Below are 25,696 nucleotides of genomic sequence, written 5' to 3' on the forward strand. Positions count from 1 at the left end.
GCCGCCGCGCCGCACAAAGGAGCACCGCTCTACCTTCTGCGCTCAATGAAGCCTGATCGCTGTGCCTCTGCAATGCGAGTTGCCAAGCGCTGTCTGGTGTGAGCACGACACAGGTAGCGCCAGGAGCGATGGCCAGGGCTGCCAGCTTGTGCACACGTCGCTGCCACAGCATGCCCGCTGCGTGGAGGCGCGGCGGCGGTGCAGATTTGCCGCGGCAGCACGTCCGAAATCTCGGCGCCGCTGCCGGGGCGACACGCCTGCGAACTGCCATGCTCGGCTCGGCCATTCGATTCTATTGCGCCCTGGTGCGGTGCTTGGCCGTGCAGCGTCGTGCAGCCACGCAGCGCTCAGGGGAGAACGAGGGGCCCTCGCGGTGACGCAGCGGTGCGCTTCTCTGCGCCGGTCGACGCGCGTGCGGCGGAGCTGCGGGCGCGGCAAGGAGCGTGGCTTGGCTGCACTGCGGCGTGTGGCAGCTGCGTCGAAGGCGGTGCGGCAGCGCAGGCTGAGTGTCCCTCCTTCGCCTGTCTCCTCACCACACCCACCCACTCACCCACAAGCTGCACCCTCTTCGCCGCCCCCGCCATGTCGCACCTTGCGCGCGACGAGGCTGACCCGGCGTCCATCCCGCTGGCGTCGCTGCGTGCGCCGCCGGCGCTGGGCATGCAGCGCAGCGAGTCGGGCGCCTCCTCCGTCGCCGGCGCCCCGCCGCCCGCACACTTCTCGCACCCGCACGGCTTCGACAGTGCCGCGTACTACGAGGGCTACGACGCCGGCAACGAGCCTGCGCCGCGCGAGCACGAGCACCACGCCCACGCCCGGGCCGGCGGCGCGGCGGCGCCCCAGACGTACGCCAGCACCAGCGCGGCGAGTGGAAGCCGCTCGGGCAGCGGCAAGAGCAAGGAGGGCCAGGCGTGGGGACAGTTTGATGCCACGCTGCGCGAGCGCAAGACGGCGGCTTTTGAGGGTGAGTCGGTGTGCGGGACGAAAGTGCGGCGCTTGTTGTGAGGAGGTGCGGCGTCCAGCATGGGCGGCGTGATATAGGGGCACGGCCGCCACGCCGCAGTGCCGCGGCGGTCGCCGCCTCATGCGCACCTCTCTTTGCCGGCCTGCCTGTCAAGAGCCGGCAAGGCTCGGCAGGGTGCGGTGTTGGTCTGCGGCTGCTTCCCTCCTGGCCTGCCTTGTTCGATGACAAGGGCGTGCTGAGAGTCGCGGCGTGCGCGGGCAGCCGCCGGCCTTGCCGCACCGCCTGCAAACGAGCAAGATGCGCTGCCAGCTGTGCTGACCTTGCCTTCGCCCTCACTCATCCTCCATCATGTCTCGTCCGCATCTCGTCTCGCGGCACTCTGACGACTCCGACTCTGACCATGACTTTGGCACTCCTCCGCACTCTTCCATCCCGCTGCACCTCCTGCACGGCGATCACACTCCGCCGTCGCGCTGGTCCTCCACCACGCCGGCGGATCTGACCGCGCGCTTCACCGACGATGACGACCGTGTCATCCCGTCCGACGCCTACGTCCACTCCGCCGGCCCCTCCTCGTCGCCCTTTGTCTTTCCCGCAGATGGCGCGCCGCACGTGTACGACGACGAGAAGCGCCCCGCCACGGGCGAGCACAGCCACGTGGCCTCCTCTGCCAACTCGAGCGACGACGAGACAGACGACTTCAACTGGGAGTCGTCCGACGACGATCCCGACGCCGAGGTAGACCGCGATGGCGTGCGGCGCATCCGTGCCAAGCGTGGCCGCCGCCTCTATCTGGCACTCATGAACCTGGCGCGCCCCGTGCGCATTCTCATCATCGGCCTCTTCGGCACGGCCATCGCCATGGTCCCGTTCATTGTGGTGCTCCTCGCGTTCCGCGACAACCCGGTGACGCCGCAGGTGCAGGTGTGGAGCATCTGGATCTCCATCATCTGGGCCGCGTCGTGCGGCACGTTTCTGGTGCTCAATCTCGTGCCGCACCTGCTCGAGCGCATCGCGATTGGCATCTGGGGCAAGGTGCCCGTGGCGTTTGGGGTGAGTCGAGTGTGCCTCTGCAGCACGCCGCAGTCCTGACATCGGCGGCAGAAATACGTCGAGGTCTTCAAGGCCACGCTCATCTGGTTCAAGCTCGTGCTGTGCATCGCGTGGGCGTGGATCTCGCTCGGCGGCGTCGTGGCGATCCAGTTCAACTCGACGACCAAGATCCGCCCCTCGTACTTCCGCTACATCTTCCTCACGATCCAGGCGCTCTTCGGCTCGTCGGTGATTCTGCTGGCAGAGAAGGTGCTGCTGCGGCTCATTGCGACCAACTTCCACCGCACGGCCGTGGCGGACCGGCTCGAGACGAACAAGAAGGCGCTCAAGGCGCTGGACAAGCTGCACGAGAGTGCCTACGTCAAGGGCAGCACGGGCGCGAGCCGCCGCATGACGCCCATGTGGGGCCGCCTCGGCTTCGGCCAGAGCCGTCCCGCCAGCCCCGGACCCAATACGCCTGGCGCTGGCCACGCAAGCAAGCCCAGCCGCGACGGCCTCGGCGGCTACTTTGCCCCCGCAGCCGGCGGCTCCGGGCCTGCCGCGACGGACGCGCCGCAGCCGCGCCACGGCCACCACCACCGCGCCAAGGAGAGCCAGGGCGGCAGTGGCGCCAAGACGCCCACGCTCGATGCTCACGGGCATCCGACCAAGTCGAAGCGCTTCGCCCACCAGCTCACCGATGCGCTGCACGCCGCGACGAACAAAGACGGCCGCCTGTACAAGGGCCGCACCGTCGGCTCGCAGCAGTCGGCCCGCCGGCTGGCGCGCAAGCTCTTCATCAACCTCGGCCACCACCGCGACACGCTCGTGGCCGACGACTTCCTGCCGTACTTCAAGACGGACGCCGAGGCGCGCGAGGCCTTTGGCTTCTTCGACGCCGACAAGAACGGCGACATCAGCAAGTCGGAGATGCGCGACGCCGTGCAGCGCATCTACCGCGAGCGGCGCGCGCTGGCGACGAGCCTGCGCGACATGGGCTCGGCCGTGAGCAAGCTCGACGGCGTGCTCCTCGGCCTCGTGCTCATCATCGTCGTCTTCATCTGGCTGCTCATCTTCAACCGCTCCTCGACGCTGGCCAACATTGTGCCGCTCTCGACGTTTGTCGTGGGTGAGTGCGCCGCGCCCGCTGCTGCCTGCTCATGCCTGTTGCTCACGCCGCGTGCTCCAGGCTTCTCCTTTGTGTTTGGCAACTCGGCCAAGACGATCTTTGAGAGCATGATCTTCATTTTCGCGACGCATCCGTACGACGTCGGAGACCTGGTGTGCATCGACGAGAACTGGATGTGAGTGGCCAGCGCCGATTGAGCAGCCTGGACTTGTCGCTCATCGCGCTACGCCAGGTTCGTCGAGTCCTTCGGCATGCTCTCCACCACCTTCCGCACCGTGACGAACCAGTACATCGTCGCGCCCAACAGCCTCCTCGCGAGCCAGAAGTACATCTTCAACTCGCGGCGCAGCGGTGCGTCTCTCTTGCTGCGCCAGGCTGCGTCGCATGCTGACCTCGCCTTCTCTCAGGCGCCACGTGGGAGGTCACGTACCTGCAGCTCAGCTTCGACACGCTCGTGCAGACCATCGACGAGCTGCGTGCGCGCCTGCGTGCCTTTGTCAAGGAGAACGACCGCGACTGGGGCGGCGGCCTGGACGTCAACTACGACCAGGTGTCGAAGATGAATTCCGTGAGTAGCCCACGCTGCCTGAGCCGCCTTGTCTCACCAGTGCTGATGCGTCTCGGCGCGCCACACAGGTCTCGCTCATCATTGCCATGGAGCACAAGGGCAACTGGCAGGACTGGGGCGCGCGCTGGGCGCGCCGGACAAAGCTGATGCGCCACATCAAGACGGTGTGCGACGAGCTGAGCATCGAGTACCAGCTGCCGCCGCAGCCCGTCACCTTCCACCCGCAGAGCGGCCGCGCGCCGTTCCAGGCGCCCGCCTCGGCGCGCGGCACCAACTTGGGCGCCGCTCGCGCCGCAGGCGGCATGTCCAGCGCTTCGGGAGCGACCGGTGGCGGCGGACCTGGTGGTGGCATGATGCCGGTTGGCCTCAGTGGCCGCCGCACCGGGGGCACCTCATAGTCGCCCGCCTCCCGCTTCTCTCTCTTCCCTCAGCCACGCCCGCCCATCATGACCACCACACATCTTCACGCCCTCCGTCCTTCTCTCACATCACGCACATACAAACATTAGAGCACTTGTCCTGACTTACTTCGGCAGTGCAGACGGCCGGCCCGTCAGCTTCCTGAAAGCGCGAGTGCCCCTCGCTGGAATCGATGTTGGCAATTCCACGCCGCGCCTGTCTGCGCATCCTTGTGCGGTCCTGAGCGAGGCGCACAAAAGGCGCTGCCCATGGACTTACACACGAGCCCGTCACTCCTACTCCATTCACCATGGCAACTCACAACGCCGAGCTTCACGCCGCGCTGCACGAGCTACTCACCGCTCGCTGGCCCAACGACACGCTCACCATCGAGCTGTTGGCGACGGCGCTCGCGTCCGAGGAGGCCCTGCGCCGCTCCTTCTGCAAGCTGCTTCAAGATGATGCGGACGCTGCAGAGTCTACCGCTCTGTCGGACGACGAGAGCGAGGGCACAGTGACGCCCTCAGACCAGCGTGCTCGCAAGCGCCGCACCTCGGACAATGCGAGCCTCCGCGCCATCATCGAGCGTGACCCACTGCTCCAAGTGCCAGCGCCCTATGTCGAGCTGGTGCGCGTGCTCGTCGCCTGTCGTGCAGCAGCGCACGAAGCAGGTCCAGCACTGGCCGGCACCGTCACCAGTGCCTTGCTCATCGTCCAGCCGATGAGCTTTGCGCGTAAGCGCGGCATGGTGCGCTACGTCCTCGGCGCTCAGCATGCCGGCGCCCCGGTGCGCTGGCATCAAGATGGATTCGAGGGCTGTCGTATCAGCCTGACTTGGACGCCGGAGCAGCTGAAGGCGCACCGAGACGTGAGTGTGCAGCATGACCGGGCCAAGGACCCTTGCTCATCGCCACCCCCTGGCAGGCGCAGGCAGCTGCGGCAAGCGCGGCAGCGGCGCTCGGGCGCTGAGCGTGAAGGGCCCGTGCCTTCCGGCTTCTTCGCCTCCTGCACCTGAGCAACGCTTCGCCGTGCCGCCGTGGAGTTGAGGGTGCTGCACACGCACACCATGCAGCACCCGAGATGCGGCGCAAATGAGATCTTTCGAAGAGCGCTGCTCCGAGATGCAGCAGATGCAGGCATGAGATCCCCCTCGGAGGGTGCCGCGAGACACCGAGCTGCGGCGGCGGCGAGGGCAGCGCTGTCGTGCGTGGGCAGCCCGTGAGGCACACGGCCTGTCTGAGCAGCCTCGGCGTACTGCGCGAGAGAGAGGGGCTGCGCTGCCGCCCCGCTGCCGCTGCGCTGTGGAGAGGAGCGTGTCGCTGCTGTCCTGCTGCGTGCAGCGGTGCAGCGCGCCTGCAGGGCACCCGCACCGCTCTCCAGGCCGGGCGCAAGGCCACTCTCGCGCTGCAAGTGCACGCCGCTGCGCCGCCAGTGCAGAGCCGGCGGCCGCTGAGCGGCCGCTGCTGGCCGGCGTGCGGCGCCGCGAGCTGCCTTGCTCCGCGGCGACGCGCTGCAGGGCTGCGCGGCCGCCGCACTTTGGCTCTCTCGCGTGCGGCGCTGCGCTGCGCTGCTGGCCTGCCGGCCCTTGCGCTGCTCGCGGCGTGGCTCGCGCGCCGCCCTCGACGCCGCCGCCTGCGCTGCCGCCGCGGAGAGCGCTCCTCGCCGTCAGCGCACGCCGCGGCTGCACCTGCTTGCCGACCCCCTTCCCCACTTCGTCCTCGCGGCCCGTCCTCGCACCCCGCCGCTCCGCACGCACCGTGCACGCACAGCAGGCGCCGCACTGCCTCCCACAGCACGGGCTGCTCCGCTCAGAGGCACCTCTGCCCGCTGCGCGGCGCGCCTGCCATCCGGCCCGCACACGCGCAGCCCCTCGCGGCCCCGGCGCTCTCGTGCGGCCTTGCCTCGGCGTCGCCTCGTCGCCTCGTTGCTGTGCCGCAGCAACTCCACCGGACTGGCCTCGCACCCTCTGCGCCTCCACACGGCGCTGCTCTGCGTGCACACCCGCGCGCAGCACACCCCTCTCTCTCCGCTCGCTCGCCTCATCGACTGAGCACCACCACAGCCTCGTCGCTCTCACCTCTCGGCGTCTCGTCCGCCCCTGCCGCAGCGTCGGTCGGCGCAGACATTCGCCGGAGCAGCTGTGCCTCTGCACCTGCGTGCTGCGCCCAGCACCATGTCGCCGGCCGTCAAGGAGACTGAGCCTCAGAGCAGCCTGCCGGGACGCGCTGCGGGGGCAGAGACACCTCAGGCCGGGCCCAGCGGCAGCAGCGGCTTCTCTACTGCCTCGCACACGCGCCCTGCAGGCATTGCACGAGCCGCCAGCAGCCAGGCAGCCATCCTTGCCGGCACGGCAGACCTGAGTCTGGGCGCCGCAGGCAGCGCAGCCATGTCGCAGACGCTCAGTGCCGGCGCCGAGCCGCTCTCTGCCGCCGGCGAGGACACGATTGCGCCGCTTGCGCGCTCCGAGCGCCGCATGGACGAGCGTATCATGTCGCGTGCCGTCGATCCTAGCCGATGGAACTGGGAGGCGGAGCGTGCGCGCATGGAGCAGTCTGCCGACAGCAGTGGTGGCGGCTCTGCATCTGGCCTGCCAGGGCCGCCGCGGCCACCGCCATCACGCCAGGCCAGCATGACGCCAGATGCATTTGGCAACTTTCCCGAGCCGACGGGCGCTGCTCGCAGAGCGGCCGCCTCCAGCTCGCAGCGGGCTGGTACATCTGCGCTCTCGAGCAGCCCGTCCGGTACTGCGACGGCCCCGCCGCCGACCCGACCGCAGCCGCCGCGGATCGACACGACGTCTCCGCCGCCGCCACGCTCGTCTGCGGCAGGCGCGAGCATGCAGCACATGGGCACGTCTTCGCCGCTCAGCAGCAGTGCTGACGTGCTGCCCGTGTCGAGCCCTGTGCCGTCCAGCTCGACGCAGGCCCCGCAGCAGCAGGCTGGGCGGCGCGAGAGCGCGTCCAAGGAGCGCAGCGGCAGTGGGCCGCTGGCCAAGAAGGACCAGAGCTGCGATGCGTGCAAGAAGCCCATGACGGGGCAGTTTGTGCGGGCGCTGGGTGTCGTCTACCATCTGGACTGCTTCAGGTGTCGGGTGAGTGACTGGCACGGCGCGAGAGGGTGTGCAGCGATGGGGCCTGACCGCGCGTTCGACGCTTGCAGGACTGCAACAAGGTCGTGGCTGCCAAGTTCTTCCCGGCCACCGACGACATGGGCCAGTCCTCTCCGGCCGGCAGCAGCAACAGCGGCTCGAACCACAATGCGCTCGAGCGCAAGACGAGCCCCACGACGGGCGCAAGCAAGCTCTTCCCGCTGTGCGAGACGGACTACTTCCGCCGCCTCGACCTCATCTGCGCAAATTGCAGCGGCGCACTCCGTGGCAGCTACATCACTGCCTTAGGTGAGTGCCACGCGCCCTCTGCCCTCTGACCGCACGCGCGCAGGGGCTGACGCTTCGTCCCGATCGCAGGCAAGAAGTTCCACGTGGAGCACTTCACCTGCTCCATCTGCCCCACCGTCTTTGGGCCGCAGGACTCGTACTATGAGCACGACGGGCGTGTCTTCTGCCACTTCCACTACTCGACGCGCTTCGCCATCCGCTGCACTGGCTGCCGCACCGCCATCCTGAAGCAGTTCGTCGAGATCAACCGGAACAACCAGGACGAGCACTGGCACCCTGAGTGCTACATGATTCACAAGGTGAGTGCGACTCGCCAGGCGGAGAAGCGCTCGCGCGCAGGAGTGCGGCGGCTGGTGGGCCTCGCGCCGCGCTTGCGACTCATGACCCTTGGCGCTGACGCTGCGCGGCACAGTTCTGGAACATCAAGCTCTGCCCTACCGGCTCCACGCCGAAGGACTCGGCCAGCATCGCAGCGGAGCCCACGATGCTGCCGGGCGTGCCTGAGCCCACCAACACGGGCGTGGCGCCGGCGACGTCTGCCCCTGCTTCGTCTGAGCCGACGACGGAGGCGCTCGAGACTGAGGCCAACGAGACGCCGTCAAGTCTCAAGCACAAGCAGCGCGTGATGGAGGAGCAGGTGTACCGCATCTGGACGGTGCTGAGCGCCTTCGAGGAGAGCTCGGCGGCGTGCATCAGCGACATGCTGCGGCACGTCAGCAGCGGACGCTACCTGGGCGGCGTGCGCATGGCCGAGCGCTTCATCCTGCACGTCGAGATTCTCTTCTCTGCGATCGACGACCTGGAGAAGGAGGCGCGCAAGGAGGGCGCAAAGGGCATCTCGCACATCCGCGAGGCGCGCATGCTGTGCAAGAAGATTGTCAACTTCTTCTCGCTGCTCTCGCACACGCAGGAGACGGGCGCACAGCGCATGGGCATCACGCAGGAGCTGCTCTCGCTCGTCACGGGCCTGGCGCACTACCTCAAGATCCTCATCCGCATTGCGCTCACTGGCGCGCTCAAGCTCGACCGCGAGTACGAGAACCGCGCCGCCATCTCATGGTTCCTCAACCAGCTGGCGTTCCTGGCGCGCGAGGGCAACAGCGGCTCGACGGAAAATGGCGCGTCGGACGACGGCAAGTCGCCCACGAGTGCGCCCTCTTCGGCCACCCATCACGACAACGGGCAGCACGGCTCGTCCGACTCGCGCACGTACGGCTACCGCAGCCTGCCGCGCAGCACCAGCCCGCTGGCGTCCGAGGGCGGCGAGAGCGCGACGGACCTCTGCGTCGCGTGCTCGCAGACGGTCGAGGAGGAGTGCGTGCGGATGGGCATCTACCTGCGCTGGCACTCCAGCTGCCTGCGGTGTACGACATGCCGGCGGCCCACGCAGCGCGACCCAAGCTCATCGCGGACCAAAGCGCCGGAGCCGGAGCCATCGCCAGATGTGCCGCCAGCGCTGCCTGCGTCGCAGTTCACGCTGGAGACCACGCGACGCGCGCCGACCGATGCCAACGGCAGCGCATCTGGAGCAGGGCGAGCAGGCGCCTTGGTGCGCAGCCCGTATTGCCCTGACTGCCAGACGCCGAACTCGCGGCCAGGCTTCGAGAGCGTCAGCCGGCTGGAGCAGTACGCGTTCCTGCTTCGCGTGGCGCTCAATCGCCTCTACGCACTGCTGAAGAAGCGCGGCGTCGTGCCGCCTTCGCCGCCGAGCTCGCAGCACGCCGACCTGCCGCCAGAGACGGCAGCCGAGCAGGCGGCAGACCTGTACAAGGACACTGACATCAAGCGCGTCACGTCTGTCAACCTGGATCGCAAGCTCTCGACCAAGGCGCGTGTGCCTCACATCTCAACTGTCGTCGGCAGCCCATCCGGTCAGCAGACGCAGGGTGGATCGATACAGCAGCGCGCTTCGCCTACCGAGATGGGCCAGCAAGATCCGCGGCGGTCGCCGCGACCTCCGCGCAGCCCATCACCCGGACAGTGGGAGACTGGCCGGCCAGCCGGTGCGCCGTCTCAGCAGCAGTCGTCGTACCAGAGCCAGCAGCAGCAGCAGCAGTGGCAGGCGAGCCAGAGCGGGCGGGCGTCGCCGAACAAGCAGGCCGGCAGTGCGTCGCGCGACGTGTCGCCCAACCGGCACGGCGCCAAGCCTGCGCCGCCGCAACACTACCCGCCGCCGATCCCGGCGCAGCAGCAACAGCAGCAGTCGCACCAGCAGCTCTCGCAGCAGCTGTCTCAGCAGCATGCACCAGGCTCGATCGTGCCAATACGGCCAGCCTTTGCGCGGCACAACACCGACGTGCGCATCCGCGACGACGGGCCGATGCGGCAGCCGTCGGGCGACGACATCACCGCCGCGTCGCTCGATGCCGTCACGCTTGCCGACATTCCGCAGCTGCTGGAGGCGGAGCAGGCGCGCGAGCAGCACCGCTCGCTGCCGTCCGAGGGCGGGCGCAGCCTGTCGGAGCTCTCGGCGCTGGAGCTCTTCATCGTCAAGCACATGGCCGTCATGATGATCCAGCAGAGCGCGCTGCGCGATCTCGTGAACCTCGACGACCTCGTCGACTTCATCGAGATGCGCAAGAACACGTTCTGGGGCAAGCTGTTCAAGGGCGGCAAGGACGACAAGAAGATCAAGAAGAAGGGTGAGCGCGAGCGGCGTCGGCATGCGAGTGGCACGCGAGACTGACGCTTCTGCCGCAGGCGTCTTTGGCATCCCGCTCGACGTGCTCGTCGAGCGCAACGGCGCAGACTCGACGCTGGGCGCGACTGCGACACAGCTGCGCGTGCCGTCGTTTGTGGACGACATCGTCTCGGCGATGCGCCAGATGGACATGTCGATCGAGGGCATCTTCCGCAAGAACGGCAACATCCGCCGCCTCGCCACGAGTGCCGAGGCGCTGGACCGCGACAGCTCGACGGTGAACCTGTCGGACGACAACCCCGTGCAGCTGGCCGCGCTGCTCAAGAAGTTCCTGCGCGAGCTGCCGGATCCGCTGCTCACCTTCAAGCTGCACCGCATGTTTGTCATGGCGCAGAGTGAGTCGCGCCAAAGCTGTCCCCAGTCCGAGCGCATGCTGATCCACTGCTGCAGAGATCGAGCCGGAGACGGAGCGGCGGCGCATCCTCCACCTCGTTACCGTGCTGCTGCCCAAGGCGCATCGCGACACGATGGAGGTGCTCTTCGTGTTCCTCAAGTGGGTCGCGTCCTTCTCGCACATCGACGAGGAGACGGGCAGCAAGATGGACCTGCAGAACCTGGCCACCGTGCTCGGGCCCAACATCCTCTACTCCAAGGGCACGGACCCGGCCAAGGACGAGACGTTCCTGGCGAACCGCGCCGTGCTGAACCTGCTCGAGCATCAGGACGACTTCTGGAAGGTGCCCATCGAGCTCGAGGCCGTGCTGCAGGACCGCGAGCTGCTCAGCGGCTCCGCCGAGCTCACGTCGCGCGACATCATCAAGCGCTGCGAGAAGCACGCCAAGCGTGCGCGCGCCGGCACGGGCCCGTCGATGCAGATGGGCCCGGGCAGCCAAGGTCGCGGCGCCATGCCCGGCGGCGGCCAGCAACAGCAGCGCTGGGTCGACGGCGCGAACCGGCACCAGCCAGACCTGCACGCGCCGGCGACGATGCGCCAGGTCGGCAGCGACCAGGCGATGAACTACTCGCGCTCGCAGGGCAACGCCGGCAGCGGCGCGCCGATGGGCCACATGGGCTCGAGCCACAGCTTCCCGCGCAGTCCCGTCAGCGAGGACCCGCGCGGCACGCCGTGGGGCTCCAACTTCAGCGGCGGGCAGCAGCCGCAGCACTACCATCAGCCGCAGCACCCGCAGCACGCTCCGCCGCCGCACCACCAGCAGCAGCCGCAGCACGGCTACGGCGCCTCGCCGTACGGCAGTCCGACGCAGCCGCCGCGTGACCAGCAGCCGCCGCAGCAGGGTGCGCCGTACAACTCGTCCTTTGGGCGTGTGCCCGGCGAGCAGACGCCGCAGCGCAGCGGCACGCCGCAGGGCCAGTTCTACACCTACGACAACGACCGGCCCACCTCGCGCTCGCAGCAGGCGCTCGAGCAGCGTTCCAGCTGAGCGCCTCTCACTAATTCCTCCCCACTCTCCCACTCTCCCTCTCTCTCCTCGGACCTGCCGTGCCTTCCTCTCACCTGTCTCGCCACACCCGGATCATCCACCGCCCTCCGCCGGCGTGCCTGCGTGCCCTCCCACTCTGCTCCAGCACCCCTCTCCTTCCCCACCCCGCCGTCACCGAGTGCCGCGTCTGCCTCTTCTTGCCACCTCGCAATCCATCTGCCGCGCGCGACTCTATTTCGCAGCTGTCTGTCGAGCATCGAGGTGCTGTGTGGCTGCGAGGCGACGGAGGAGGAGCGAGGCGGCGGGGCGTCTGTTCCCACGCTGCTCGGCACGTGCTCGGCGCGCGGCGCGTCACGGCATACACACGGCCGCGCCGCCGCCGTGCGGCCGCGCGGTGTTGGTCTGGCGGCATCTTGATGCTCGGCCGGCTCTCGCTCGCCGCCCAGCTCCTCACCTCCACCCACACCCCCACCTCCGCTCAGCATGGACTCCTTCGAGGCGCCGTCCGTGCTCAAGGCGCGCATCGCGCAGGGCATGGACGAGCTGACGGACCTCTCGTTCGAGGCCGAGCTCGGCCGCCGCGCGCCCGACCAGACCGACGACGCCGACTTCTCCCTCGGCAGCGAGCCGAGCCAGTACTACGACCAGCAGGACGTCAGCCGCACGCCGGGCCGCACCGCCGCGCCATCTGCAGCGTCGTCCACCAAGACGGCGTCGGGCCCCACGCTGCAGGACGCGCTGGCCGCCGCCTCGCGCCCGCAGGCCGCCAGCTCGCTCACCACGGCCATGGAGCAGGTGCCGGCCGAGGCCGACGAGTCGCTGGACTTCACAGCCGAGCACCGGCCAGAGCTCTCAGCTGCGTCCGTGAGCCTCGAGCCTTCGCGCTTTGCCAGCGAGGCGCCGCGCTCCCCCGCCGTGTCGCCGCCCGTCGCGCCGCAGCAAGACGTGCACACGCCGGCCGCCTCGCTCTCCCTCTCCGCGTCAGGCTCAATGGTGACGCCAGAGAAGGACGTGCCGCGCTCGCCGCCGCTCACCTCTACGCCATATGCGCCCTCGCTCGCTGCGCGCACCCTCTCCTTCGCACCCTCGCATGCCTCTGTGACTGCGCCGCGCTACTCTGTCGGCAGCTCGCGGGCGCGCCAGTCCGGCGTCAGCTCGGCGGGCGCGAGCTCGGCAGCCTGGCGCTCCGCGCGCGACACGCCGGCACGCCTCGAGCCAGATGCAGAGGCAAGCTACGGCGCCAGTGTGCTCCCGCCCGCTCCTGCAGCGGAGCGCCTAGGCGACGAGAGCAGCGCGACGTCTGCCAATGGCGCCAGCGGCGGGGAGGAGGAGGACGAGAGTGAGCAGAGCCGAGCGACGGGCACGATGCACACGAGCGACATCGTGTCGACGTTCGACGTGCGCAACGCTCGCATGTCCAGCGCCGACGACAATGCGCGACCGAGCAGTGCGCTCAGCTCGCGAAGCGCCAGAAGCGCGAACAGCGAGCGGTCACGAAGCGTTCGTCAGCCTGCACGGCAAGGGAGCGTCGCGAGTGCGCGCAGCACTCAGGCAGTGGAAGATGCGCCCGCAGCTGCAGCGTCAACCTCTGGCAGCGTCAAGCGAGCTTCTGCTCATGCATCCTCCGCTGGCGCGCGTGAGGCAGGCGAGCCCTCGGCGTTGGCAAATGAGACCAGCCTGGGCCCTTCGGACGAGACACAGGGCTCAAGCCCAGCGGCCGGTAGACTTGCTCGTCAGCGACAGCGGCAAGAACGCGCGCAGTCCGAGCAAGCTTCGCACGCGAACGGCTCGCCGGCCCCTTCTCCGCCACAAGGTGCCTTCACTCCGAAGGCAGCCCATCGTGACACGGAGCGCATGAAGTCGTACCTCCTCAACACAGTTCGGCGCTCGCCAATCAGGCTCGGTCTGCGCCAGGATGCACCGCGAGGGGCAGCTTCTGCCTCTGCTTCGCCCAATGCGGGCAGCAGCAGCTCGCCAAACACGCCCTTTGCGCCAGAGACGAGAGCCACACGCCTCGGCAAGGCCAACATCTTCGCAGCAGGGCGCACACCGTTGCCGCGCGCCTCGCCGCTTGGCCAGGCCACACCGACGGACAACAGCGACTCGCGCTCAGAAGTGTCCTCGACTCACGACCTGACGGGCATCGCTCGTGGCATGCGGCCCAACACGTCGTTCCCGGGCATTGGTGTCGGCACAGGTGCCGTGCCCGCCGCCTCCGGTCGCGTCGAGGGCGCCATGCTCAACCACTACCTGCACAAGGTCAACACCGGCCTCGAGCAGGAGAACGTCATCCTCAAGGAGCAGCGTGAGACGCTCGAGCGCCGCTACAATGCTGCGCTGCGCGAGCTAGAGAAGATGAAGGAGGCGGGACCAGCACCTGCTAGTGATGCGAAAGAGTCCGGAGCGGCGCTCGAGGAGGCGTACGAGCGCATCCAGGAGCTCGAGGACGGCCACAACGAGCTCAACGACCTCATCGACACCGCTGAGGAGAGAGAGGCAGAGCTTCTGGCGGAGCTCAAGCGCTATCGCGATGCCGGCGTCGAGCTCCCGACCGCTGACGGTGCTGCTGCGACGGCCACTGTCACGCACACAGGCGCATCATCCGAGCAGCAGGCTCGTGTCGAGAACCTCGAGGACGAGCTTGCGGACCGTGCCGCGCAGCTGCAAGATGCCGAAGCCGAGATTCAGGAGCTGCGTGAGAGCCTCGACCGGGCCGCGCAGTCAGCGTCGGAGCGGGACGCCAAGCTCGAGGCGCTTGCTGCCGAGCAGAAGGCCGCGCAAGAGCTCGCCGATCGCGCCGAGGACCGCGCCGATGAGCTCGAGACGCAGCTGAAGCGCAGCCGAGAAGAGCGAGCTGCGCTGGTCCGCGCTGCCCGGGACGGCGGCTCGCGCGAAGAGCACGAGGAGCTCGCCCGCGCCCAGGACCAGTACGCCAACGCTCAGAAGGAGGCCGACGAGCTCCGCGACCATGTCGAGCAACTCGAGAAGGAGCTCGAGGAGCTGCGAGCAGTCGTCGACGATGCCGAGCGTGACCGTGCCGATGCCGCAAAGCTTCGGGAACGATGCGCCGAGCTGGAGGAGCAGGACGCCCGCTGGGCCGATCAGCAGACGCAGCTCGAGCTCAACCTCGAAGACGCGCAGAACGACCTGCAAGACTCTGAGCAGGAGCGGCAGGCTCTCGCAGACGAGCTGGAGGAGGCAAAGCGTACTCACGCCAGCGAGATCAAGGACTGGGTGCGTACAGGCGTGTGCATGCTCTGCCATGCCTTAGCTGACCGTGTGGCGCAACTGCAGGAGATCGCCGTCGAGGAGAAGGAGAGCGAAGTGCTCAAGCTCCGCTCTCAGCTTTCGCGCGTCCAGCAGTCGCCCGTCGGTGTCCGCCGACCCGACCCGCGGGACAGCGCGGCGTCGATTGCCCAAGAGCAGGCACTGGCTCGCGCGCAAGAAGAAGTCGCCGCGCTGAAGGCTCGCCTGGCCGAGCACGGCTCAGCAGCGTCCGACGCTCTCGATGCGCAGCTCGACCTCAAGGACGAGGAGATCGCCCAGCTGCGCCGTGCCAAGAACGATCTCGAGGAGCGCCTCGATGCTCTCAAGGAGCAGCAGCAGGTGCTTAGCTTCTTCTCAGCCGGAGTACAAGCGACGCCGGGCAAGGGCACGCCGATGCATCGCAACATCATGTCGCTGCGCACGCCGCTTCGCACGCCAGGCTCGCCTCCCAACCTTGCCCCTGGTGTGAGTCGCGAGCTGCTATTGCGCCAGTCAGATCGCTCACACGCATCTCTCGTGCAGCTCTCGTACGCCGACTCGACGCTGCACGACCAGCCGGTCATGGAGCGCCTGCAGCAGCTGCAAGAACTGCTGGACGCTGCCAACAACAGCATCGACGAGCAGCTCCACAAGCTCGACTCGCAGGACCTCAGTCGCCTCACACTTGCCCGGCATCTTGCGGACGCGCGCAAGCGCATCGCCGAGGTCGAAGCCGAGCTGGCCGCACTGCGCCTCCGCAGCGTGGACCGTGAGGTGCTCAGCAGCCGGCTGGAGCGGGTACGCTGCCCGGGCTGCAAGACGAAGGTCAATGCCGCCAAGCATCTGCGCGAGTCGGTCGGCCACAGCAGCAGCATGCGCCAGTCTGTAGGCGACGTCACGTCTCAAAGCCAAGCTTCGCGCACGCGCGAGCTGTCGATGAGCGTGCACGCCCACTTCGCCGAGCTGAAGAAGCAGTGGGCGCTCGACCTGGAGCGCATCAAGCGCGAGCGCCAGAAGGAGACGGAGGAGGTCGCCTCGGAGCGGCGCCGCTGGAATGGCGAGCGGGGCGCACTCGAGCAGGAGAACCGCGCGCTGCGCGATGCTGCCTCGAAGGCCAATGAGAAGGTCGAGGCTGGCTACCAGCACCGCCGCCTTGCCGCCAAGCGCATGTTCGAGGGCACCGAGCAGGTGTGTAGACTCTTTCGTCGTCGCAGATGCAGCACATCTGACCCATGCACCCGTCTGCAGGTACTCGAGAAGTCCCGGCAAGCCGTGCACGCGCTGGACGACGAATTGCGGGAGGACCGCGAGCGCATCTCTGCGCTCCAGTCGCGCACGCACGACTCGCACAGCGCGGGCGCCATCGCCGAGGAGCAGCTGCAGCGCCTCGAGATCAAGCTGCGCACCGTCGAGACTGAGCTGGCGCGCAAGGCGTCTGCCCACGAGCGGCTGCGCGGCGAGCTGTCCCGGCGTTCCGTCAGCGGCATGGAGCTGCCGATGCAGCTGCACGAGCTGGATGCCGAGGTCCGGCATGCAGTCGTCGAGCTCGAACAGCTGCGCACCGAGCGTGCCGCGGTCATCGCTGAGCGCAGCAAGCTGCACTCGCGTGTGCGCGAGGCCAACGACGTGAGTGCAGCGGAGTGTGCCTCCGAGTGTGTCATTTGCTGACTCCGTTTCCCAGCGGTACGAGGCGGTCCGCGCTGAGCTGGACTCGGCGCGTCAGGCGATGCAGGCGCACCAGCAGCAAGTCGACGAGCAGGTCGGCATCATCGAGAATCTGCACCGCCAGCTGCAGTCCGAGAGCTCGAAGGTCGCCGGCGCCGAGGCACAGCGCACCCGTCTCGAGGCCGAGCGCCGGGAGGTGCTGTCCGACGTCGGCGTGCTTGAGGCCGACATGCGTCGCGTGCGCGACCAGGCCGAGAGCTTTGGCAAGGATCTCGCCCAGCTGCGCCACGACAAGGAGCAGGAGCGCCTGCGCTCGGCAGACCAGGCGCAGAGCGCACACTCGGCCAAGCAGGAGATCGCGGCGCTGCAGAACGAGCTGCAGCTGATGCAGCGGCGCTTTGCGCAGAAGCAGGCGCAGGCGTGAGTGCAGTGATACGAACGCCCTGAGAGCGCATGCTGACACCTGATCCTCTCGCGCAGCGACATCGAGATGCAGGCTCAGCACGCGGCCGAGTGCAAGGGCCTCATGCTGCACATTCGCTACCTCAAGGCCAAGCACCTGCGCGAGGCCGACCTGCGCGCCGACCTGGCGCACCAGAAGGGCTACCTCGAGCAGCTCGTCGGCGGCCTCGAGCTGAACCAGGCGGCTACTCGACGCTTCATTGCCGACCTGACGCTCTCGCGTGGCGCTGCGGCTCCACACAAGGCCACCGCCGCCACGCCGCTGCAGCGCTTCCGCCACGCAGCACTTGCCGTCTCTGCCGTCTGCCGCATGAGGTGCGTGGCGCTCGTGTGGAGAGCCAAGTCCCGATGTGTGGCGTTGCTGACGATCGAATCTCTTGCTCTCTCTCTGCAGCCTCATGGCGCAACGCTGGCAGCAGACGTGCAGCGTCAAAGCCACGCTGCGCGACGCCCACCTCGCTGCGCGTGCGCGCCACAGCGAGCGGCCTCTCCCCGCCGGCAAGGCCGCGTAGCTCCTCCTCTCTTTCTAGTTCTGAGTGTGCTCGTCCGATCCTCTTGTTTGTACTCTAGACATACCGCACGTCCTGCTTTATCTGACTGCCATCGCATCTGTTCACGGGCTCGAGTGCGGAATCGCATTGCGCGCGGCGTGCGCCACGGCGGAGCGGACCTGGCGGAGCGTGGTGTGCCTGGCCGAAGCGCTGGTCGCTCCGCACCCGGAGCCGAGAGAGGCTCCATGGTTGGTGCTCCGCCCTGGCTCCTGTGTGTCCGCGGCGTGCGCTTCACGGCCACGGCGGAGTGCGGGAGGGTGCAGCAGAGAGATGCGACGGCTGCAGGCGGAGTGGGCGGACGATGCGCAGACACATTCATGCTCCAGGCACACGCAGCAAGCAGCGCTTCGGCTGCGAGGTGCGCATCTTGCCATGCAGGCGGTGCTGCACGCTGAATGCTGCCGCCTGCGCGCTGGATGCTGAATGCGCTGTGCCGAGCCACACGGCAACGAATGGCGCCACAAGGCGTTTGCTGTGGCGGCGAGAGATCAGATGGAGCTGGCGCGAGGGATGGGCGAGCCAGGCGCAGAGGCCGCGCAGAGGCCGCGCACCGCTGCGCGGCCGGCAAAACCCTGCCCCCAGCAGCGCCGTCCGCGCACAAGGCCGAATTTGACAACGCAGCCGCAGAGTCGCGCTCGCTCGGCGCCTCGGCCAGCCCCTCTGCGCTGCCTTCTGCCGCCTTCTGCCGCTGAGTGACTGTCGGCTCAGGCACCGGAACGGCACGCCAGAGCGCGCAAAGCATGGCGGCGGCTTGATGGGGGTGCCTGGCCCGCAGCCGCAAGCGGCAGGCACGGCGCCATGGCGCGCGTCTGGTGCTTAGAGCCTCATCATGGCGCGCGCCGCGGGGCATGCGGCACACGCGAGTGCCCCTGAGCGAAGTGCGCGCGAGCTTCCGAGAAGTGCAGCGATCGTCGCCTCTTGTCTGCGATGGAGCATTCGGAATGAAGGCGAGCGATGCCGATGGCACAGCAGCCGTGCAGGTCCAGCTGTGTGTGTGTATGTAGCAGCTGTGAGAGGCAGGTCGCGATGGTCTGCTCGGCATGTCGCCGCCGCACGCCGGGAGGGGCAGAAGCGCAGGCGGCGACGCGCTCTCACACTCGCCGGCGCGCCGATACGCGGCACCGACCCTGCGGCACGCACGCTGCACCGTCCCTGCCTCGCCAGACCCGCCGTCGAGGCCCAGGGCCGCCTTAATGCTTGATTGATGAAACGAAGCCGCAGCAGGCCGACGGCGGCCGGCCCGGCGTGCCTCGCTCGACGGGCAGGCGATGAGCCCTCGCGACGCTCCCATCAGCCTCGCCGACTCGCCGCCGGGCGCCGATGGCACGCAAAGTGCTCCAGAAGCAGGTGCAGCACCAGAGGCAGCTGCAGAGAGCGCCTTCCTTCGGCGGCTGCCCGTGCCGCCGTGCTGGCCGCATCTCGCCCCGCCCGTGCGCCGAGAGTGCGCCTTGCCTGATCCAGAGATTGCTGCGCTGCCCTCTTCGGCGCGCACTGGCGGCTGTGTGTTGTCGTCGCTCGTCGTCACGGCCTCCAGCATCCGCCTTCCCGCCGCTCCTGACCTCCGTCTCTCACCACCACCCCTCTCGGCCTCTCCTCCTCCTGCCAAGGCGCGCCTCCGCTCGCCGGCTCGCTCTGGTTGCTCTGCGCTCCTTCTCATCGTGCCTGCTCCGCGCGTCACTCGACTCGACGGTCGGCGCTAACGCAGGCGCCCCGCGCACGGCCTGCTGCTGCTGTCGCTCGCCAGCAGCACGCCGCAGTGCCGCCTCTCAGTCTGCCGCTGCCGCCGCTGCCGCTGCTGCCGCTTCCGCACGCCGTCGGCGCTCGCGCCGCACACACGCACGCCTGCTCCGCGTGCAGCATCAGCTGGTGCCTTGCGTGGCCGCATGGCACCTGCTGCACGCCTTGCTGCGCCCAGCCCTGCGCGGCAACACGCACTGCCGCCGCCGCCGCATCCGCTGCGCGCCGCCCCGCTGCCGCAGTGCCCGGCCTGCGCCCGTGCAGCTCCCGAGGCACATCCTCGGCCCCGAACGCTTCTGAGTTGACTCGGGCCGCCCCGAAAGCCAGCTGTCTGTGCTCGGCACGGCGCGGAGCACGGGCACAGGCACGAGCAGCTGCAGCTCCAGCACCAGCCGCAGGCCACTTCCACGCCGCCCAGCAGCAGCATCCAGCTGCGCCCCTTGTTGGCCGACGGCGTGCCACGTCGAGGGCGCCGCCCTATCTCTCCCGCATCCCATCATCCCCTCTCTCTCCACCGGCGAGCCTGTGCGCTCCCCTGCACCCGCAGCTGGCTCTGTCTGCAGCAGCACCGCGGAACGCCAGGCAGCGCCTGCTCGCCTCTCTCTCTCGCAGCGGCTGTGCCCTTGCCAGATCCGTGCGCCTTGGTAGCCGGCCGCTGCCTGCGCCCTCGCGCCCGCAACCTTGCGCAGCGCACAGTCGCCGGCACTCGCAGTCCATCCACCTCGCGTCTCGCTAGCACACCTCTCGCATTGTCCCTCTAATGGCGCAGTCCGCTGGCTACCCGTCGTCCTCGGCGTTCGCGCACGACGAGAACGGAGCTGCGCGCAACGGCGCGGGCCGAGGCAGCGCGGCCGTCAGTGCCAGCAGCTCGGCACACACGCTCTCGGGTGCGGCCGACGTGGGCCAGCAGCCGTCGCACCGCACGCACCAGCAGCACTACGAGCAGCAGGCGCAGCAGCAGTACCAGCAGCAGCCGCCGGCCGCGGCCCGCGATCACCGCGATGTGCTGGCGCCCAGCTACGAGCCCTCGTCGCCGGGCGGCGAGGGCAACCTGCGTGTCAACGACTACGCGGCGTCGCAGCATCAGCAACAGGCACGGCCTCGCGGTCCGGTAGTGCCGTCGCAGACGATGCCGCCGACCGGTCTGCGAACGCGTACCTACGGTCTGGCCAAGGATCTGCGGGGCCCTTCGCCGGACTCGGCGCACCTGCCGTACATCCACGGCGGCGCCAATGCGCAGGGCGGCAGCGCACACGGCTCGTCCAAGGATGCGCCGGCGCCGACGCAGCAGTCGTTCAGCGTCGAGGTGCAGGCGCCGAGCTTCGACATGCGCGGCTACCCGATCTTCCAGGGGCGCGGCGCGGCCATCCGGGGCATGCTGCGTATGCCGGCGAGCGAGAGCTGCGATGTGGTCATGCGGGTGAGTGCTTCGCTTTGGACAGGCAGCGGCATGGGTGCCAGACGCGACCCGGCTCTCGAGCCGTGCGAGATGGTGTTCGCTGCGACGGCGTGGCTGCCGTCGGCTCGGTCAAGTGCTGCACATCTTGCTCGGCTAGCTAGCGCTGACACACCATGCCTGCAGCTCTGGGCATACACGTCGCAAGGCTCTCCTGCTGCAGTGTGGGACGGTATCGCGCTCATGCCGCCGGATCAAGGCAGCGAGCGTAAGGTGTTCGAGGTGACGGACCGTTTGTCCGCTGAGCGCGGCACGATGAAGGCGCGGCCGGCGGCGCCGGGCGACGAGCCCTCGGCGAACTTCCCGGCGTCCGACGAGCTCATTCTGAGCATTCCCTTCGACGTGCGTATGCCGCTCGGCGCCGCGACGCGCTTCGTCAATGGCGAGATGCAGAGCCTGGCCGTTGCGCTGCCGCCGAGCTACGAGATGAGCAGCGAGGCAGACTCAAAGGAGCGCGAGGCGGTGCGCGGCATCAAGGACACATACCTCAAGAGCTCGTCTGCCACGGTGCGCACCAAGATGACGATGAGTAGCACCACCGTGGCGAGCAGTCTGCGCGAGGCAATCGAGCGCGGCTTTGGCGAGGTGTACCGCATCGGCTGCTTCTACTCGATGAGCTTCACGCTGCAGCGCAAGGCGCCGGAAAAGGAGAAGAAGTCGCGCTTCGGCAAGAGCAAGAAGGCTGACCCGACGCCCAAGGGGGTGCTTGACTCGTGAGTGCAGGAACTGAAAGTGCTCGCGTAGCGTCCACTCTGACGTGGCTTGTGTGCCGTGCAGCATCACGGTGCCCTTCATCTTCCTCGGCGAGCCATCGCCCATTCCGCCGGCGCCGTCGATGCTGCCGGAGCTGCACCCAGACATCCTCTTCCGCGCAAACCAGCGCCTGTCGGATGGCTGGACGTTTGCCCAGACCTCCGCCAAGTGGAGCGGACAGCTGCTCACCTCGCTCAAGCGCGGTGTGGAGCTCGAAGTGAGCATCCGCATGAGCCTCGCCCGGTTCTCCTGCTGACGCAGCCTCGCAGCTCCACACACCCGGCGTGCCCGACGCCCCGCCCTGCATCCACTCGCCGGGCGCCTTCCCGATTCTCTTAATTATTCGCCCGACTGATCCAAACCTACTTCCTGCCGCCCGAGCGCAGCCCGACTCGCCAGCCATGAGCACGAGCGCCTCGTGGAGCTCTAATTTCGGCTCGCCGCAGGCGTCCACAACGCACAGCCCCAAGACATCTGTCGCGTCGATCCGTGGCGCAAGCTCGCCAATGTCCGCCCACGAGCAGCTTCCAGGCGGGGCACTCGACGAGGCAGGCTATGCGCAGAACGGCGAAGGCGACGACGACGGGCCGGGCGGCATCGTGGCGCGCATGCGTTCCTCGCTGCACCTGTCGCGCATGTCCACGGCGCTTGCTGGCTCGGCTAGCACCGCCACTATCGCCACGCACCAGTCCGGCGCGACTGGCGACAGCGGCGGCTCCGGCGGCACTCAGCGCAGCATCGTCCACAAGCGCTCGCGCCCCAGCCTGGCCAGCACGTTCGGGCGGCGGCGTCCCAAGACTGCGCCGCCGAGCTCACACGGCTCCACGTCGCCGCCCGGCTCTGTGGCAGGCACCGTTGTGCCAGAGCGCGGCGATGGCCTCGACTTGACGCGACTGGTGCGCATCTCGCTCCTGCAGACAACCTACTGCACCTCGACCGGCCCGTCGGACATGCCGCGCGTGCGTCGCCGCGTGATCTCGCTCGCCGAGCTGGAGGAGCTGGACATTGCCTCGATCGTCGGGCCTCCGACAAGCCCGTCGCTGGGCGGTCAAGAGTCCACGAGCTCTGCGGCCTCACGCGCCGTGCTCGAGCACGCACAGGGCTCCGGCGTGCGCCTGCTGCGCGGCATGGTCCGCGTCGGCAGAGACCTGACGCCGGGCTTCCGCTGCCAAGGCATCGAGGTCAAGTATGCCCTCAAGGTCGACCTGCTGCCCTTCTCGCCGCGCCAAGCCAGACGGCGGCCAGCGAGCGGCGGCGGCGCCAACCGTGGCGGGCCGTCGATCTCCGAGGCGCTGCGCAGCATCAACGAGGACTCGCGCAGCGGCTCGCACCGTGCGTCTGGCTATGCCGAGTCGGCCGCCGGCTTCAGCACGTCGGGCAGCGGCAACTTCGGCGAGCCGCCGCGCACGCCGCCGATGCCGTCGCCGAGCTATCGCGGCAGCGTCGTCAACGCCGGCTCGCCGGGCGCACCGAGCTATCGCGGCGGCTCGCCAGGCACGGCGCTCGGCAGCCCAGTGATGGGCAGCGATGCACGCTCATTTGCCGGCGGCGCAGGCCCGATGAGTGTCGTAGGCGGCACGGTGTACGATGAGGACGGCAGCGTGGCGGGCAAGATCGACAAGACGGTCGGCTCGCTCTGGGTCGATGTGCGCCTGCTGCGCTCGAGCATGGGCTAGCCACTGGCGCTCTCGAGCGAGCTACGGCATGCGCTGCGCTGCAGAGACGAGCGCGACCTTTCAGCTTACTGACCTCGGCGAGGGCCTCCCATTCTAGGCGCGGGCCACCCCTAACCTGCTGATGAAGCATGCTCCGCTGCACGTAATTCATAAGGCTACCCCGCTAGTGCTAGCCGTGTCTGGTGTGCTCGAGTTGTGCGTCTCCGAGCCGCAATGGAGGGGCAAGGCCGTCTGGCGGCACTCACTCCTTGAAGCCGCTGCTCTGCGTGCGGCGCGCCGGCGCTGCGACAAGTCCGCTCTTCGTAGCCATCCAGGCATCCCTCGTCTCTCTCACACATCATCGCGGTGCCAGACAGCGCCAGGAGAAGAGCAGCTGGCAGGCCGTCGCGAGCTCAAGGCCCGTGGAGCCATGCACCATGGCGGTCTGGCTTCTCGTCGAGCGGCAGAGTACCTCGAGGGGCGTCGCCGCGCCGGGATGAAGGCACCCTATTGCGGCAGCCTCCTGCCGCCCGGAGCGCCACCTCCTTCCAAGAGCGCCACCTCCTCGCCTCGGAGCCCGGCTCCGAAGGGCTCATGTTGGTCGACCGCACCTCCTCTCGCCGGCACCGATCGCGGCCCGAAGGCTGCGAGTTGGCCGCCGGCAGCTTGGTCCCACTAGTGTGCCTGGCACGTGTCTGCTCCCCCTCTCGTCCGGCTTTCTCTTCAGCCTTCGGATAGGCGTTCAAGCACGAGGCCCGAGGGCACGGACTCGACCTCTTGCCAAGGCCGCTTTGATTTTCAGCCGCCGCACGTCGATCACGCCGGGTGCCGAGGAGGCCGCCGCGAGCCGCTGCTGCCAGAACGCCGGGAAGCGGCAGCGCTGATGCCCGATGACGCGCTGCAAGGCTGCAACACCGAGCGCGTGCCCTCCCTATCCACGGGTCTCACTTCGCCCCGGACCGCTCCCTGAGTGCCGCTGCGTCCGTGCTCTCCCTCTGCCTCTGAAGAGCCAGGTGCGATGGTACTAGCGTGCCCAGGCCGGTATAAGAGTCTGCCTTGCCAGGTCGCGGCCGCCTGACGTCCCACCTCCACCTCCTCCCTTCCGCGTGTGTGCCCGCAACGATGCGCTTCCTCTCCCTGCTCCTCCTCTCGCTGCCTTTCACGCTGGCCACGCCTCTTCCAGCGGCGTTCGACCTCGAGGGCCACCGTGGAGGGCGCGGCGAGAACAGCGAGGAGACGCTCTTCTCCTACGCCCGCGCTCTGCTTGCCGGCGTGACTACGCTCGAGCTGGACGTTGGCATTACGAGCGATGGCGTGCCGGTGGTGTGGCACGACGAGATGATCATGAAGGAGAAGTGCATCGGCGAGGGAGTGGGCGAGTACATCAAGGAGCTGAGCTTCGAGCAGGTGCGTTGCATGTCTCTTGCTCCGTTTTGCTGGCGCCTCATCGTCTCTTTGCAGGTCAAGGCGCTCGACTGCGGCTCGCTGCGCCAGACTGCGTTCCCGAGGCAGCAGATCCACCCGGGCGCGCGCATCCAGTCGCTGCAGCAGTTCTTTGACTTTGTCAAGTGCGCCGACGATGGAGAGAAGGTGCACTTCAACATCGAGAGCAAGCTGAGCCCGCCCACGCCTAACACGGTGAGTTCGAATTGGGATGAGCGAGGAGGAGAAACAGCGAGCGAGCGAGAGGGTGCAGCGCTTGCCTGTTGGAGCAGATCTGTGGAGACATGCCCAGCATTGCGAGGCCTCGGAGCCTTTACCCCTTCTACTCCCTCGTGTACTCACGCCTCTCTCTCTCTCCAGACCGTGGGCCCCCAGCAATTCGTCGACACCCTGCTCTCCTCGTACCGCTCCAACAACGTTCTCTCGCGCGTCACGTTCCAGTCCTTCGACTGGCGCACCATCATTCGCGCCAAGGAGCAAGAGCCCTCCATCGTCACCGTCGCTCTGATCGACGCTTCCGATCTGCGTCCTATCTGGACGGCAGGCATTGATATTGAGGCGCAGGAAGGGCCGGATCTGGCACAGAAGGTGGCGCAGGCTGCGAAGAAGGCCAACGCGGACATCCTCAGCCCGAGCCATGGAGTGGGAGAGGTCGAGGTGGAGGGTTATGTGCCGTTCGCGAACAAGACGATGGTGGATGAGGCACACAAGCTGGGCATGAAGGTCGTGCCGTACACCCCGAACTCGCTGTTCACTGGTGAGTGCTCTGCCCCTCGAGTGCGCACGGGATGCTGACTGCATGCGCCTCCAGCTGAGAAGCTGCTGGCTGATGGCGTCGACGGTCTGATCACCGACTATCCCACATCGTGCGTGCCCTCCTCCCTTGTCCCTTTCCCTTTACCCGCCCTTGCTCCTACTCACTCACTCCTTGCTTGCTCGCTCTCGCACACAGTTTCTCCGAGTGGGCACGCGCCAAGAACTTCCGTCTGCCTGCGCCGGGAGAGGCGAAGCGTATCTCGCGCTGTGTTGCAAAGGCACAGCAGGCCGAGAAGAGCGCTGCGGGCAAGGGCAAGGGCGGCAAGGACGGCAAGAGCCACTAGCGCACCCGCCGCACGGCGCTTGCGCTCAGGATATAGATTCGCTCGTTCTTCTCTCT

General features: G+C 68.2%; 7 protein-coding genes across 7 annotated transcripts; all 7 read left to right on the forward strand.

Annotated features, from left to right (window-relative positions):
• Positions 1-582: 582 nt before the first annotated feature.
• On the forward strand, positions 583-1,036 carry FA09DRAFT_341740 (hypothetical protein; the record flags this gene model as incomplete). The annotated part of the gene is made up of 2 exons (XM_025744491.1): positions 583-964; positions 1,023-1,036. 2 exons carry the CDS (start codon positions 583-585, stop codon positions 1,034-1,036), a joined length of 396 nt encoding a protein of 131 aa, XP_025595042.1.
• A 163-nt stretch (positions 1,037-1,199) lies between these two features.
• FA09DRAFT_167774 (hypothetical protein) lies at positions 1,200-4,247 on the forward strand. The gene is made up of 6 exons (XM_025739273.1): positions 1,200-2,017; positions 2,069-3,125; positions 3,186-3,300; positions 3,358-3,476; positions 3,533-3,693; positions 3,762-4,247. The coding sequence occupies exons 1-6, from the start codon at positions 1,313-1,315 to the stop codon at positions 4,089-4,091; spliced, it is 2,487 nt and encodes an 828-aa protein (XP_025595043.1). The 5' UTR covers positions 1,200-1,312; the 3' UTR covers positions 4,092-4,247.
• A 155-nt stretch (positions 4,248-4,402) lies between these two features.
• FA09DRAFT_341742 (hypothetical protein) lies at positions 4,403-5,061 on the forward strand (the record flags this gene model as incomplete). Its single annotated transcript, XM_025744492.1, has 2 exons — positions 4,403-4,960; positions 5,017-5,061. 2 exons carry the CDS (start codon positions 4,403-4,405, stop codon positions 5,059-5,061), a joined length of 603 nt encoding a protein of 200 aa, XP_025595044.1.
• Positions 5,062-5,785: 724 nt separating this feature from the next.
• FA09DRAFT_323517 (hypothetical protein) lies at positions 5,786-11,812 on the forward strand. Its single transcript, XM_025741091.1, has 6 exons — positions 5,786-7,183; positions 7,252-7,489; positions 7,559-7,788; positions 7,902-10,131; positions 10,190-10,525; positions 10,581-11,812. Exons 1-6 carry the CDS (start codon positions 6,266-6,268, stop codon positions 11,570-11,572), a joined length of 4,944 nt encoding a protein of 1,647 aa, XP_025595045.1. The 5' UTR covers positions 5,786-6,265; the 3' UTR covers positions 11,573-11,812.
• Positions 11,813-12,020: 208 nt separating this feature from the next.
• FA09DRAFT_332675 (hypothetical protein) lies at positions 12,021-17,823 on the forward strand. The gene is made up of 7 exons (XM_025743558.1): positions 12,021-14,806; positions 14,867-15,304; positions 15,362-16,006; positions 16,067-16,444; positions 16,500-16,903; positions 16,964-17,260; positions 17,340-17,823. Exons 1-7 carry the CDS (start codon positions 12,056-12,058, stop codon positions 17,455-17,457), a joined length of 5,031 nt encoding a protein of 1,676 aa, XP_025595046.1. The 5' UTR covers positions 12,021-12,055; the 3' UTR covers positions 17,458-17,823.
• A 1,940-nt stretch (positions 17,824-19,763) lies between these two features.
• FA09DRAFT_167926 (hypothetical protein) lies at positions 19,764-23,294 on the forward strand. The gene is made up of 4 exons (XM_025739274.1): positions 19,764-20,653; positions 20,816-21,402; positions 21,467-21,659; positions 21,712-23,294. Exons 1-4 carry the CDS (start codon positions 19,994-19,996, stop codon positions 23,116-23,118), a joined length of 2,847 nt encoding a protein of 948 aa, XP_025595047.1. The 5' UTR covers positions 19,764-19,993; the 3' UTR covers positions 23,119-23,294.
• A 991-nt stretch (positions 23,295-24,285) lies between these two features.
• FA09DRAFT_290112 (PLC-like phosphodiesterase) lies at positions 24,286-25,616 on the forward strand (the record flags this gene model as incomplete). The annotated part of the gene is made up of 5 exons (XM_025739955.1): positions 24,286-24,504; positions 24,559-24,735; positions 24,901-25,297; positions 25,352-25,406; positions 25,493-25,616. Coding segments are annotated over 5 exons (972 nt in total), but the record flags the coding sequence as incomplete, so codon positions are not given.
• Between the last annotated feature and the right edge of the window lie 80 nt (positions 25,617-25,696).

The sequence above is a fragment of the Tilletiopsis washingtonensis genome (genome assembly GCF_003144115.1).
Source record: "Tilletiopsis washingtonensis strain MCA 4186 unplaced genomic scaffold FA09scaffold_27, whole genome shotgun sequence".
Taxonomy (NCBI): domain Eukaryota; kingdom Fungi; phylum Basidiomycota; class Exobasidiomycetes; order Entylomatales; genus Tilletiopsis; species Tilletiopsis washingtonensis.

What these genes read in the sequence shown, in the direction of transcription:
- FA09DRAFT_167774 (XM_025739273.1), top strand. Translation starts at nt 1,313, where the DNA reads ATGTCTCGTCCGCATCTCGTCTCGCGGCACTCTGACGACTCCGACTCT. An exon ending in AGGTGCCCGTGGCGTTTGGG is followed by an intron (nt 2,018 to 2,068) that starts GTGAGTCGAGTG and finishes CATCGGCGGCAG; the next exon opens with AAATACGTCGAGGTCTTCAA. An exon ending in GCTCTCGACGTTTGTCGTGG is followed by an intron (nt 3,126 to 3,185) that starts GTGAGTGCGCCG and finishes CGCGTGCTCCAG; the next exon opens with GCTTCTCCTTTGTGTTTGGC.
- FA09DRAFT_167926 (XM_025739274.1), top strand. Translation starts at nt 19,994, where the DNA reads ATGGCGCAGTCCGCTGGCTACCCGTCGTCCTCGGCGTTCGCGCACGAC. An exon ending in GCTGCGATGTGGTCATGCGG is followed by an intron (nt 20,654 to 20,815) that starts GTGAGTGCTTCG and finishes CCATGCCTGCAG; the next exon opens with CTCTGGGCATACACGTCGCA. An exon ending in AGCGCGGTGTGGAGCTCGAA is followed by an intron (nt 21,660 to 21,711) that starts GTGAGCATCCGC and finishes GCAGCCTCGCAG; the next exon opens with CTCCACACACCCGGCGTGCC.
- FA09DRAFT_332675 (XM_025743558.1), top strand. Translation starts at nt 12,056, where the DNA reads ATGGACTCCTTCGAGGCGCCGTCCGTGCTCAAGGCGCGCATCGCGCAG. An exon ending in CCAGCGAGATCAAGGACTGG is followed by an intron (nt 14,807 to 14,866) that starts GTGCGTACAGGC and finishes GCGCAACTGCAG; the next exon opens with GAGATCGCCGTCGAGGAGAA. An exon ending in TGTTCGAGGGCACCGAGCAG is followed by an intron (nt 16,007 to 16,066) that starts GTGTGTAGACTC and finishes ACCCGTCTGCAG; the next exon opens with GTACTCGAGAAGTCCCGGCA.
- FA09DRAFT_323517 (XM_025741091.1), top strand. Translation starts at nt 6,266, where the DNA reads ATGTCGCCGGCCGTCAAGGAGACTGAGCCTCAGAGCAGCCTGCCGGGA. An exon ending in CAGCTACATCACTGCCTTAG is followed by an intron (nt 7,490 to 7,558) that starts GTGAGTGCCACG and finishes TCCCGATCGCAG; the next exon opens with GCAAGAAGTTCCACGTGGAG. An exon ending in AGTGCTACATGATTCACAAG is followed by an intron (nt 7,789 to 7,901) that starts GTGAGTGCGACT and finishes TGCGCGGCACAG; the next exon opens with TTCTGGAACATCAAGCTCTG.